This window comes from Podarcis filfolensis, assembly GCF_964270895.1.
Source record: "Podarcis filfolensis genome assembly, chromosome: 16".
NCBI lineage: Eukaryota > Metazoa > Chordata > Lepidosauria > Squamata > Lacertidae > Podarcis > Podarcis filfolensis.
Window position 1 is genome coordinate 39,629,696 of NC_139620.1, and position 14,964 is coordinate 39,644,659.

The 14,964-nt window shown below is 45.5% G+C and overlaps 1 protein-coding gene across 4 annotated transcripts in view; it reads right to left on the minus strand.

The window, feature by feature from the left end:
* Positions 1-14,964, minus strand: part of SCARB1 (scavenger receptor class B member 1) — a 52,376-nt gene that overhangs the window by 19,492 nt on the left and 17,920 nt on the right. For all 4 annotated transcript variants that reach the window (XM_083590284.1, XM_083590283.1, XM_083590285.1 and 1 more), the window contains exons 3-8: positions 14,243-14,384; positions 12,805-13,008; positions 10,929-11,024; positions 9,547-9,662; positions 7,476-7,642; positions 3,903-4,021 (exon numbers count right to left, since the gene is read on the minus strand). In XM_083590284.1, the coding sequence (XP_083446410.1) occupies positions 3,903-4,021; positions 7,476-7,642; positions 9,547-9,662; positions 10,929-11,024; positions 12,805-13,008; positions 14,243-14,384 (844 nt within the window). The remainder of the gene's footprint in view (positions 1-3,902; positions 4,022-7,475; positions 7,643-9,546; positions 9,663-10,928; positions 11,025-12,804; positions 13,009-14,242; positions 14,385-14,964) is intronic.

Consider the following 14,964-nt stretch of genomic DNA (forward strand, 5'->3'; position numbering starts at 1 on the left):
TTATATCCTGCCTTTCCTCCAAGGAACTGAAGGAAGAGTCCATGGCCACCCCCAATTCCTTCATTTTGTCCTCACAACCACCCTGTGAAGTAGGTCAGGCTGAGTGTTGGTGGTCTTTGGTCAGTTACTCAGTGAGCTTTGTGTAACAGGATTTGAACCTGGCTTTTCCAGATCCTAGTCAAACACTTAACCATACAAAATACCCTGCTTTTCTGCAACTATGAGGTAACAATTGTTACGAGACAAAAATGCTATCTCAAGTGCCTTGGGGTGCAAAGTGTAATAAATAAGGTAATTTAGTGTGTTTTTTTAAATCAAACAACTTATCAGAAGCATGTTAAAAATAATCTTTCCTTTAATCTATATTATTATATTAGTCCAGTGTAAAAGCTCAAAGATTAGGCTTAATGTAGTTCCACCAGAGACCTGCTATAGCTCTCTGAATATGCAGTTATGACAAAACTATACATTTAAAGCAGTATCATACCACTTTAAACAGCCATGGCTTCTGCCAAAAGAGTTCACTAGCAAGAGGGATTGATTGTTCAATTACTCTGAGAATTGTCGCTCTGTGCGGGGAATGGGGGCCTCCTAACAGCTCTCCGTACCCTCTACAGTTTCCAGGATTCTGCGTTGCGGGGACAACCACGTATGAGACTACATTAAAATGTATAGTGCAGATGGGTCTTAGAGTAAAAGAAGGAAAGTAAAAATCTAGTTATGTAAAACTGGAGACAATGTTTGCTGAATAAAGCACCATTCTTCTCAAGATCCAACATGCCTGAGATGGTCTAATGCAATATCAAATTATGAGTCCGGGTATATTGCACTTTCATTTATTTATTGCAATGTTTATGCTCCCCCTTGCCTCTAGAGAGCTCGGGGGCAAACACAATTCTTACCCTCCCCATTTTATCCTCAACAACCCTGTGAGGTAGGCTAGGCTGAGTGATATTGAGAGGCCCAGGGCCATCCAGTGATCTTCAGGGCTGAGTGGGGATTTGAACCCTGGTCCTGCAGGTCATGGGTTCAACGCTGTAACCACCAGTAACATTGTCATTTCTTTGTGTTACTTTCTTTTTATGTGGAATTTTTATATTGTATTTTTTTTAACTGGTAATCTCTTTTTCTTTTTTATGTTTAAAATACTCCTTTGTTCTTCTATTAATTATGTTGCTTTAAATGTGGGTCTTTACTGTATCACAGAATTGTAGAGGTAGAAGAGAACCTGAGGATCATCTAGTCCAACCCCCTGCATACAGGAATACGCAGCTGTCCCAGACGGGATTGAACCTGCAACACTGGAATTATCAACAACATGTTCTAACCAACTAAGGTGATGTTCTAATTGATATTTTGAGCTAAATTATATACTTCTTAGAGGTTGGGGTTGTTGTTTTTTTGGAAATGTGAAGCAATCCAAAGGAGCCCAGACCTCCTAATCCTCAGATCCTTTGGGAGAGACTCTTCGGCCTCGTGTGACCTGCTGGGCAAAAGGAAAGCTGGTTTGTTTTTGTTTTTTTGCTTCTGTTTGAATTTGTGTGTTCAGGCCATTTTAGTTTCTTTTGAAGTGAGAGATGGCTGATGTAATTATTGTGTGTACAACATGTAGCTGTGTTTGTGTTGCGATTGTTCTGTTACTAATAAAAATAAAACATAAAAATGATTTAAATAAATAACTTAAGCTAGTTTCATAAAACTAAATAAAACTATTGTCGTCTCTCTCTCTCTGTTTTTAAAATTGTGTTGCGCATAACAGATTTTGTGTTGCAACTGTTTCCCCACTTAGGAAGATGTTTAGGAGGTTTTCTATTGGTTTGTTTTTAACTGTAATCTCTCATCTACACATTTACTGTTCCAGTTCTCTCCTAACCATCTTATTGCTACACTGGGTGAAATTAAAAATGCTATCACCTTGGTTGCCAAGTAACATTGACAAAGCTGAGTTACACCATTAGTCCCAGGAAGGGGAGGCTGTGTTCCTCCAGGCGTAGCAACACTCCAGCTGCAACTCCCATCATCCCTGCTGCTTGGCCATAATGCCTTGGACTGATGGGAGATGGAGTCCAACAACAAAATACACATTTTGCATGCACCATGTACACCAGGTGTCAGGAACCTGCCACTCTCCAGATGCTGCTGAACTACAACTCCCCTCATCCCTGGCCTCTGGCATTGTTGGCTGAGGCTGAGGAGAGGTGGAGTACAACAACATCTGGAAGCCGTAAGTGCTCCATCCATGTGCCTTTGAAAGCTCCTGCCCATCATAGGCAATCCTGAGTCTGATGGACTACCTGCCATAGTGCTGTCAGCCAACGAAGGTCCAGAGGAAAGAATTAACTCTTTATTCTCAAAAGTACACTTACACGTTAGGACAAGGTACGTCCCTCAATCCTTCGTCCCTCAGCTATTCTTAGGTGTGTACCCAGTGAGGCGTCTCCTGTCTTTGATTCTCTTCTCCTGGCTGTTACAAGCTCCCCCAAGTCAGTCTCCAATCCCTTCTTCCAAGTCAGTCTCCAACCCCCTTTCTCCTCCTTATCCAGCCTCCACTCATCAGGGTCCAGCCAGTCCCTGACACTACCTGACGTTCCTTTAACTCAAGAGTAGAGAACCTTTGGCTGTCAAAGTGTTGCTAAACACATGCCCTAGGAAGTATGGCCGATGTCTAGGGGTGATGGGAGTTGTAGTTGAGCAACATCTGAAGGACCAAAGGTTCTCCATACTTGTTTTAGCTGGACATGCCAAGAAAGCTACAGGTTGGATGACTGCAATGTTCAAACCTCTGCCAAGAGGAAGAAAGCAATTCTTGCTCTGTCTGGCACAGATCTTTCTTCCGCCACCCCGTATCTCCACATGCCTCACCTTCAGGTGTCCTGCCCACACTCCCACAAGGAGACAGAGCCGGCCCCCACCATTTGAGACAAATCACTGCACTAATTGATTTATGATTTTAAAGCTACCTTAATCAGTGCAATAATAAAGAATATCCTTGTACTATGGAATCCATGGCAAGCCATATGCCGCAAAGCAGATTAGATATAGGTGCAAGCAGGCAAGATTGTAAAACTGCCTTCTACAGATCAAGGGAAGGCTGTTGGGTTTGTACCAAGAGTAACTTCCCAGTTCAATTTCAAAAGAACAGAAAATACAGAAGTTACGTTCATGACTATTGGAATAGCATATTTGTTTCAACTTTTCCATTTGTAATTGTTGTAACCTGCCTGCTGGTGAAGGGTGGGTGGTACTGGTAGCCATAATCATCATAAAAATAACCCTGGTCCACCCATGGAGCACAATGTGATGGTAAATGGACTGTATCACTGCATACGGGGACATTTGAAAACGTGAACACTGCGCTCCCTCCTTGCATGTAGAAAACTAGAACTGCAGGAAGCAAGTCAGGCTAGAATTCCTCACCCCCACCAACGCTGCTAATTTTCTACTTACAGACCATTATGTTTAACATGATGGTGCATTAAAAGCATGCTATCCCTCCTCGCCTCCCCATAATCTAAAGTGATGCAATCTACTCTTCCATTCAACAGGCCATATTTGTGGGTCACAGATAAGGGTCCTCATTGTGCTGATAAAATATTACTGTAATCAAGAGGCAACCAGAAGACTTACATCTAAGAGCCTGATAACATTAAATACAGTAGGGTTTGCAAGTGTCATTTCACAAGCCCAATCTAGTTCTAGTAAAATGAGAGAGGGAGAAAAACTTCCCTCTGTCCACCTTCTCCACATCGTACATCATTTTATACACCTCTATCATGCCTCCTCTGACTTGCTTGTTCTCTAACCTTGTAAGCCAGCCCCCCCCCACCCGGTTCGATCACCACAGTGACGCCCACTAAACACGCAAGAAAGCACCAGAGTTAGTGGATGAATGGTTCACTCACTGAGTGCAGATCCACAAAAAGCCCGTGCTTCTCTTCGCTGGGATGCAAGCCATCCACTGTCTCTAACAGTTCTGGGTCAGCATTCAGGAAGTGTGGGTGGGACATGAATACTGGTGCATCTAAAAAAGAAGAAGCAAAGACAAGGAGATCAAAACAAAGCTCTTTGAGGCATAAAATCATCTCGCTACCTGTACTCATCCCTGATCCTGTAATTTTTTTTTTTATTTTTAAGCCTTTGGAATATTTCAGCCAGGAACTTGACACAATGAACAGTATTTCACACCCTTTATGATCATGAAGATTAGAAACGTCACTTAAAAAAACAACCACAACAATTGATCTTCTGCATGCAAAGCTGCAGGGCGGAGATTGTGTGACGCGCCAGTGGGTGGGGGAAAAATATGCTTTTGCAGACAAACAAACATGTAATCAGACATTACTGTGAATAGCATCTTCTGTGCCAAATGCAAGCCTTGATCACAGCAAAAAAGTGCCAAAAATCATATTTGGAGCGCAAATACAGAGAGACTATGTTTTTAGAGCAGTGGGGGCCTTCAGGAAGACAACATAAAATGTAGGAGCAGCCCTGTGGGTTCACACCAAAGGTAAATTCCAGTCCAGCAAACTGTTTTCACAGCAGGGCCATCTGGTGCCCCTGCGTTCTGCCTGTAGGCTTCCCAGAGGCAACAGCCTTCACTGCATTCAATATAAAGGTAAAGGGGCCCCTGACCATCAGGTCCAGTTGTGACCAACTCTGGAGTTGCGGCGCTCGTCTCGCTTTATTGGCCGAGGGAGCCGGCGTACACCTTCCGGGTCATGTGGCCAGCATGACTAAGCCGCTTCTGGCGAACCAGAGCAGCGCACGGAAACGCCGTTTACTTTTCGCCGAAGCAATACCTCTTTATCTACTTGCACTTTGACGTGCTTTCGAACTGCCAGGTTGGCAGGAGCAGGGACCGAGCAACGGGAGCTCACCCCGTCGCGGGGATTCGAACCGCTGACCTTCTGATCGGCAAGCCCTAGGCTCTGTGGTTTAACCCACAGCATTCAATATAGCCCTTGCATTCAATATAGATTGCAGCTTTTCCTCCCTGGGGCTGAGCTGGGGCTGGTTTTCCAAGGATGAAGCAAAAGCTGGCTGTGGACAGCAACTTTATTACCAATTCCTGGAGCAGCCCCCTCCCATGCCCCCATTTTTAAGGAAAATAAATGTATAAGCAAATAAAAAATGCAAGCAGCACATTTGCTTAAAAGGAAACGATTCACCTGAAGCATGAGTGAGGACCAAGACTCAACAGCTGAAAAAACACATTCTTTGCACACCTATACATCAGTCATGAAACTGTAAAGCCACAAATTTCAGAATCCCACATACTACAGGGGTCTCTGTATTACATACTCTTTAACCAACTTGGCACCTAACACAGCTGGACTGGGCCACTTCTTAACGGCAGCTTGAAAATACTTATCCTAATTCTGAAGAGCATTACAGATTAGGGTAAATAATGGGTGATATTAACACATTTCCAAGAGAGAGGCTGTGAATGGAAAGCCACTGATTACACAAGTTAACCAAAGATCCATGAACACACAAACACAAAAAACCCACCATCCAGATTAGGCTACCAGTATGAATTGTGCAAATGAGAAATGTATTTTCCTTCTGCTAGCTAAGGCAAAAGTGCCAACAGAAGACACTCTTGGCCCCTGGAAACCTCATTCTGACATACACGGGGTCAGACCCGAGGTCATCCATCTAGTTCAGAACAGTCTACCACAGACTGGCAGAGGTTCTCCAGGGTTTCAGGCAGGGGACATTCCTAGCTCTGCCTCAAGGCACTGTGGACTGAATGTGGGGCCATCTGCATGGAAAGCAGATGCTCTGGCACTCAGCCACTGCCTTTTCTCACGAGACTGCTCCCACAAGAAGCAGAGATGGCCACCAAGTTTGATGGCTTAAAAGGAGGACTAGCTAGCTGGCTATGATGACTAACTCAACTGTTGGAGGCCGAATGCCTCTGAGGGCCAGTGGCTGGTGGGAGGCTCAAGTGGGGAGATTATTTCTATAGGCATCTGATAGCTAATGCTGTTCTAGGCTGCATCAACAGAAGTCTAGTGTCCAGATCAAGGGAAGACATAGTACCACTTTATTCTGCCTTGGTCAGACTACACTTGGAGTCATTTGTCCAATTCTGGGCACCACAATCCAAAGAGGATATTGACAAGCTGGAATGTGTGCAAAGGAGGGCAACCAAGATGATAAATGGTCTCAAGAGTAACAGTTGAGGGAATTGGGTATGTTTAGCCTGGGTAAGGAGGAGACTGAGAGGAGATATGACAGCCATCTTCAAATATCTGAATGGGTGTCAGATGGAAGATGCAGCAAGCTTGTTTTTTTTGCTTCAGAGGGTAGGATTCAAATCACTGGATTCAAGTTACAAATAAACATCACAAAGAACTTTCTGACAGTAGGAGCTGTTTCACAGTGGAACGGATTCCCTCAGGGGGTTGTGGACTCTCCTTTCTTGAAAGTTTTTAAGCAGAGGTTGGATGGCCACTGGTCATGGATGCTTTAGTTGAGATTCCTGCATTGCAGGGGGTTGGACTAGATGACCCCTGGGGTCTCTTCCAACTCTATGATTCTGTTACTGGCCACTCTGAGAACAGAATGCTGGATTAGATGTGACATTGGCCTGGCCCAGCAGGCTCTTCTTATATCCTGCCCTTCCTCCAAGGCATTCATGGTGGCAAATATGGCTTCTTCCACTGCATTTTATTTTAACAGCCCCATGGAGGTGAGTTAGGCTGAGAAAGTGAGTAGCCCAAAGTCAGCCTCTGAGCCTGTATGTTCCCAAGAGGTGCTAACAATTATACGACACTGAGAGAACATGCCTGCACAATGAAGTCTGCCCAACAGCATTTTACGTATTACACAATCCCCACAGAGAACAGCATTGCCATTGTTCTCTCCCATAACAGTTTGTGATATTGAGCATTTTGTAAGACAGAGGAACGATCCAAGTTTTCATCTTACAGGAAGCTGCTGTTGCACTCACTTGGCTTTTGTAAACTGCTCTGGGGATTTTATTGCAACCAAATCTTGGGAAATAAATTATATACAAAATGTTAGGGGTTCAAACCCTGGCAACCCCACTTAAGAAATCTAGGGCAGGAGGGCTAGAAAAGGAGTCTGGCCGAGATGAACGGGCAAAACGAACTCTGAGCTAGCTTGGCAATGCTTCCGATTCCACATCAGGCAGGCTTTCCACGTTCATATGAGAGGCTATGGCAGCTGTCTCCCAACCTAGCACCCTCCAGCTGTTGCTGGACTACAACTCCCATCATCCCTGACTGCTGGCCATACTAGAAAGGGCTGGTGGGAGTTGGAATCCCCCAAACACCTGGTGGGAACCAGGCTAGCAAAGGTTGGGTTATAGTACCAGATTTTCCTGCAAAACAAACAGCAACAGAACAATGAAAGAGATGTCTAAACACTTCTAGCCCCCCAACCCAACAAATTGGACAACGCGGATGACTGCTGGGGGCGGGGACCAAAATACTTTTTAGACGTACTTAATCGACAGCTGCTGACATTCTGGATTCCAGACTGGCGGCACGGACAGAAGCCTTCGTTGGGAGGATAGTCTGTACCATTGTCAAACAAGTTCTTTGGAGCCACGTAACGTAGCGTTGGTATTCCCTTGAAGTCTCCGGATCTACTGTAGTTTAATTTAATGGACCTGAAAACAGAGGTTTCAAGAGATGAGGGGCATCCAAGCACCAGAAGACATACTTCAGAGATGAAAGTTGAACACGCTGAGGCCCACTACAGCATCTGCTGAAACTGGGGTCCCTTTGTACACCTTCTAAGCTTTCTAGAACTATCTATCTGGCCACTTTTGAACAGAAGTGAGTCATGGTGTCTGGTGCCCATTTGGACTGGTAGGATTTGGACTCTGGGGGTCAGAGAAGCTCACAGGAAGTGGAGCCAAAGCCAATGCGGGCAGAACTAACAAATTCTTGTTTTGTCTGACACACACACACACACACACACACACACACACACCATTTCTCCCCTCTTGCTTCATGTTAGATGTTTTGGTATTAGTGATGTAAACTCTAAAGAATCAGACAAATGGGAAGAGAATAAATAATCATATAATAAATATATAAATAAATGCAATGAATGTAATAAATAAAGTGCTTTATGTTCAAAAATAAAGAGAGCAAAAAACTACAAAAACAGTACTTTGAACTGTGCCTGTAAACAAGCTAGAACGCTGAGTCATTTATTTTTGTAGAGACAGCCAACCTAGCTTCTAGGATGTTGGCCCGTCCCATACAGAGCAGCCCCCAATAGGCCACTGGGAATACCAAGAATCCAGTTTCAACATCCTCAACGGACCGCACCTGATTCAACCGTTCACACGGGAGCAGCCTTTTCGGAGTGCAGCTGCAAGAGGGACGCTGCCAGGTAGGAACAGGCACTGTACCTTCTCCTGTGTGAGACTACAGCCTCATCAAAGGATTTCCTCCCAAAAAGCAAACCCTGAAAGAACATGCCGACCTCATATTTCAGCCAGGAGATGTTTCCATGCCTCCGCTTCCCAGCAGAGACTCGGACTTAGCCAACTTTTCCCATGGGCAGCTGCTGACAGGCCTAAAGCCCATTTGTGGATGATTCAAGGCAAGTTTTTAATCACTTTCTGCCTTTTTGGAGAGTGTCAAGTTCTGCAATTATGTATGTATTCACCCAGTGCCCAGAGCTGTAAATGTACATCAGGATTGGGGCAGCCAGTGGGTGAGGCAAGGTGAAGCCATTTGCCTCAGATGGTGAATCCAATCCCCACCATGCTGCCAACACAGTGCTGTTGCCCTTGCCACTGCTGCTGCGTCATGGTAGCAGCACAGGTGCGGCTGCAGGTGAGGGTACAGTTGTGATGACAAGGCTTGTGGCAGCGAGGGCACGCTGGGGGCTGGGGGCAGCAGCAGCAGGGCAGCAGCAGGGCATTTTAACTACAGCAGCAAAATGTCTCGAGCCAGCCCTGATCAGGATATATATTCTAAACAAGCCAGAGGCAGGGATCTTGCACCAGAAGCCTCAAGTCAGCCTCTGCACTGCTTCTTCTAAAAGCTGGAAAGTGGGGTGTGTGTGAGAGATTATAAAATATAATACAGAGATGGAGGATGAAACTCAAGCAGACTAGAGGTGGGTGCAAGGGAGTGTCAGGCCCCTGCAAAAAAATAAGCAAGCTTTGGTCTCTGTCATCTGAGAAACACTGCAATGTGCCTGCACTGGCTTGGAGTGGGTCTCCAGGCTGGGTCTTTTCCAGGCCTACCAAGAGATGCCGGGGATTGAATGTGGGGCCTTCTGCATGCATAGCAGATGCTCTCCCACTGAGTCATGGCCTGTCCTCTTGACAAGTCTATCTACTGAGCTCAGGATAGAATGCAGATTCCTATGCTTCCAGTTTAGAACTGGGGGGGGGGGGGAATCCTGTGGCTTTCCAGGTATTTGTGGACAACAGCTCCCATAATCTCCAAGGCCTGGCTTTGCTGGCTGGAGCTGATGTGGAGTCCAGCAATACCTGGAGGCGTCTGCACTGTCCCTGCTGGGCAAGCAGGGACTTCTTCTCAAGCTTACCTGCAGGCATCAGGGCTGTACAATTCCACAGGTGAGGAAGGGGTCATAAATGGAGGCCAGATCTGTCCAGATGTCCCATTGATCATGTTGCATTGATCAGAGTTCCAGTAGGACACCTAGAGGGAAAATGGGTCCCTAAGAATAACCAGAAGCTGGGCTGAGTCTAGCAAGAAACCCTCCCTGCCAAACAGGTTAAGCCTGGCTTTCATTACGAACCGTGGCCTCGTCTTCCCCATGCCCAATCCGGAGGAATTCTCCAGACCTTTCTGCCACACAATCTTTGCTTTAATTCAGTTACACAACTTGACTCGAAACTTTCCTTGCCAATCACAAACTGTACCAGGAAACTCTTCCGAGGTCTGAATCACTAGGAAGCAAAAGGTCTCTGAATAAAAGTACCATACAAAAGCTGGAGAAAAAAGAGCACAGGATTTTTTTTCTTAGCTTGTGTAAAACTAAAGCAGCCACTCTGGATACAATCTCAAGTTATCTGAGCTGAATGCATCCATTTAAGAACCTGCAGTCTTATCAGTGTGGAAGGAACCCCTTTCAGATTGTGCAAAGGACTTAAATATATTATTTGACATGGGCCAAAACATCTTGACTGCATAGGAGGATCTGAATGGGTTGATTCTGTCTGCCTTTAAAAGAGAGACACTTACCTGGCCACATGGCTCACTGAACACACAAACAGGACTATTTCTGGGTTAGCGGAGTCTGTAACCTGAAGCGTATGTAACCTGAAGCGTATGAAACCCGAGGTACCACTGTATAGTCAAAACACATTGGGTTCAATGGCAGGTGGGATTGCCAAAGTCATTTCTCCTGGAACTCCACCACCTATCCACTATCTTTTAATTAATTAATTAATTGATGGTCATGCACGTAAAGCTGAATGCCCACAAGTTAAGAATGTGCTTAAGTTGCAGCTTCCATTTCTGCCCCGGCCCGTCACTGCCATGTGGCCCTGGAAGGCTTCCCAGAGGGGAATGTGGCCCTCGGGGTGAAAAAGGCTCCTCAAACTTGGATTACAGCAACTGAAGAATTCAACTTTTTCTTGTGGCTGAATCAGAGCTGTCTCCATGGAAGTTTTTTATTCCCAACCATGTGATGCACATGGTTCAGCCTATCTGATGGGAGCAGGTGAGATTACAAAAGGAAAAAAACGACGGAATCCATGGCAAATCCTATGCTGTGCCAAGTCTTCCATATTAAAAGAAGACTCTGTTCTGAGTTGATGGGGCAGCAAACAGCACTGGGAAGACAAAAGCAGAGCCAAAACATCTTGACTGCATAGGAGGATCTGAATGGGTTGATTCTGTCTGCCTTTAAAGAGAGAAAATGGAAGAGGAGTTTCCACGAAGAGAGCAGTTTGCCGTTACCTCTTTCAGTCCATTCCAAGAATCTATCATATGGACTCTGCTGATGTTCTTCATGCCTGTGTACACCGTGAACAGCCCTGTATTTGAATTATTGAACTGCAGTGGAAGAGAAGATATATTATTAACATGCCTTGCTCACGTGCTTTTCAGAAGGGTTGGGGTTAGGGAAATCAGGGAGCAGAGAACAGGGAGGAAGGCCACTTCATACCTTGCCCTCTTAAGAAGGGTTTGCAAGGAAGGTTGGCCATAGCTCAGAGGCAGAGTATATGCTGCACCTCAGAGCCTTGAATAATGTTCCAAATCCCTGACACCACCAGCAAAAACGATTTCAGGTTGCTGGGCTGGGTGAGATCTTGACCTTAGGCCTTGACAGTATCATTATCATTACATTTACACTCCACATTTCCTCTCCATTTTGCCCTCACAACAATCCTCTAACCCAGGTTAGGCTGAGATATGGCGAATGGCCCAAGGTCACCCAGTCTCCAAGGTATGAGCGCGACACTCTAGCTGCTCTGCCACACTAGCTTCCAGTTTGGATGTTGCCTCTGTGAACAGAGCAGCCTTCCCCAATCTGGTGCCTTCTAGACATTTTGACCTCATTTCCCAAGGTTGGCCATGCTGCCTGGGGTGGACGGTAACTGCTATCCAACATCTGGCAGGCACCACTTTGAGGAAACTGGAAGAAACACTGCTAAGCTGGATGCACCAAAAGTCTGATTCTGTACGAGACACCCTAGACGGAAACATTGAACCAGTCACTGCATTGTTGCCACTGATACCCACCATAGCAGCCAACAGAAGGCGTAGTAGCTAGGATATGGTTACCAGGTTTTTTTCAATGAATCCCGGGACACTCCCTCCCCCCCCTTTTTTTTTGAAGCTGAGTGGCAACAGGGAGTCAGTAGTAGGGATGGTGAGGCAAAAGACCCCGGGCCCAAGCACACATGCATATTGTATAAAGGTGCAAAGCCCTTCTTTCACACCCTGTGAAACATAAATGCACACAGTTTTTTAAAAACTGGGCAACGGCCAGCCAGTCGCGACTCCCGAGCCTCCCCCGATCAGTCGAAACAAAGGGGGAAGGGGGCAGGAGATCTGTACTGTCCCCGGTTCCCCTTTGGCAGTGGCGGCGGCAGCAGCAGTCAGCAGCCTGGAGCCAGCCTGGTAGTGCAGTTGGCTCTGGCTGGCTTCAGGAGCTGCTTGCTGCCATGGCGCCAGCCATTTTCCCTCGCCGGAAGTCCCCATATGATGTGTTGTGACACGCCAGCGAGCAGCTCCTGAAGCCAGCCAGAGCCAACTGCGCTACCAGGCTGGCTCCGGGCTGCTGAGGCTGCTGCTGCCATGTTTCCCAGGGACAGATTTGAAAATCCGTGGACTGTCCCTGGGAACTGGGAGCTTCTGGTAACCCTAAGCTAGGAGCAAACCCTGCCTTCCAGAAATTCCTTATCTGGAGATGTCTTGCAAAACTGGCCTTACTTTTGCACACACTGCCCTGGACTGCTTCAGAAAGCAATTCTTCAATTACATGTTACTGGCAAGCCCTACAAATGCTGGTACATGGAAGGAGTCTTCCTCTTAAGCTACTTTGTTTTGCCATGGGCGTGAAACTGTGCCCAATTATATTTTGCCTTAAATTCCTGACACCTCTGCTTGCAAGGATTAGTTGGGAGGTGACTGGGGAGAGCTCTCTTTGAGGCTGGGCAGGGCAGGCAGATAGTTTGATCTGGAGCAGCTTCCCACGCCTCTCTTGGCATCTGCTACAGAACTGTTGCACCTATCCCTTCTCATTTCCGCCTTGCCCTTCATGACTTCCACCGCACCCCTCCATCACTAAGTTCAGAGACCCAAGCTCCCTCCCAAGGGTTTTACTTACTTCAGCAAACAAGCCAAATTTCCCTTTGAAGGGAAGTAAGCCAGGCTTGATGCTGTTCAGGAAGTCGATGAGCGGCTCATCATAACCCCACAAGATTTCTCCCACCGTCCGGTTCACAAAAGCACCCTGTCCGAAGGCAGCAAAGGTGGCGCTGACAAGCATCTGAGCACCCGCCGGCATGTCCTCCAACATCACCGCTGCAGCCTGGTTGTGAAAGATGGAAAGAAGAGGGAGAGAGAAGGGCGGACAGGTTTTCATGCATTGATGCTCCTAAGAAGAGCTCATGTTGTCTGGCACAGATACATATTGCTGGCTAGTACTGGGAACAGATCCCCAGGCAAACTCTCTAATACACGAATCACCTTCTATAAATGTCTCATATTTAAACACACACCGCAACAACAGCTAAACGTGCCATGGAAACAGCACGATGTTAACCATCTCTACTTCAGAAGCAAGTCTTACTGAATTCAACAGGGCTTACTTCCAGGTATGGGAAGCTAGGATTACAGACTTTTGCAATTTGTATGTATATATGAGAACACTCGATATAGATATAAAATGAACAGAAACTTATAGTCACCAATCCAGGAAATATAAAAATTAAAATAGATATTAAATCATGTGGGTATGTGGTAAAAATATGTAAGAGGGGATGTTAATTTTGTTTAAGGCAGAGGTTTAATATGTGATAGGAAGTGTCATTTTAGTGGATCTAAAATGATGTGTTTGTATTGCTTTGTTGTTTTATATGTTATACTTGGAATGTATAGAATAGTAAGTAATTTAAAATAAAGTAAATAAAATTAACTGGGAAACCTACCTCGAAAGAGGCAATTTGTCACATCTCTGTATGAGTCAGTGTTCTTGGCTCATCTCATTTCAATCAGGAAACCCAGAATAGTGACTCATTCAGAGATATTACCTTTAGAGCAGATAATTCTTACTCTTCAACAACCTACAAGTAAATTTTATGGGATGTAAGACTGGAGTGTGCCTCTGGTATTAGTTCAGGGGGAGGAAAGGTTGAGGGCAGGGAATGGGGAAAGGGGGGAAATCAATTTTAAGTATGCAATCCATGACTATCCCTTGATTTCCCTGCATGTAGCTGGTGGCATTTCTGACTTTTTCCAGTGTAGGATTATCAAAATTCCTTCAGCCCTTAGTAAGCAATGAATCAATTCAACACGCTGCTCTGAATGGCCTACATACTTTCACGCATCTCTTCTCAACCATAACCACTAGATGTTTGGGTATTTCTTTTTATTTCTTTTTTTAAAAGACAAAGATGGAAAGCCAGTATTCAGGGAATTGAAAACCTATAACCACATTGTTCCCTTTTCCTTTCCTCCCACTGCATAGCATATGTTTAAACCCAGGTAAACAAAAACAATTAGAAACTAGAAATAATTATCACAGCAACTGTGAGTCCACTTACAGACACCAAGATATTTGGTATGACAACGTAGTCAGATTCTAACCCAACTGACAGCTCTGGCCGGAAGTAGAAACTCCGATACTCTAAGAAGGAGATGGTATCATTGTCATGGAAAGTTATGTTGGTTTTCTCTCTGTGCTCCCTGTAGAAGAGAGAGGCAGAAAGACTCAGGCTAAATCAGTACCTGCATTGCTTCCACCATGGAAGGCTTTCCTCCATAATAGGCTGTAGACGTTGCAGACACTCCATAGTTTTGTCATATGAAAGCTTTCTTGCAATGTCATTTTCTAGAGACAATATGCATAAAGAATTTAAGTGCTCTTCAACAAAACAGTCTACTTACCACAACACTTCATCTTTACAACACCTGTGCTACTGACTCTCAAACTTTGGGATTGTTGAAATATATGCAACAAAAAAGTAATCAGTTTGAGTCATGCAACAAAAACTGGGTCCACTTGACCCAAAATGTAAAAGCAATGTGGACTGAAGTCACTTCTGGGGCTCCTCTGGGAGCTTCATTACCTGCCCAGCAGATCTGCCCCTGAGGAACGGTCTAGGGCCCACTGCGCAAGGAAGCAAGGGCATGCACCTCTCCCCTCCAGACGCTTGCACAAACCATGTTCTTTGGTACACTTGGGGCTTGTGGGTACATTTGTCAAGTGTTTCCAAGCGGCTGAAGATGGTAGTGGTGTGTGCCTCACTTTGACCGACAGCAGCAG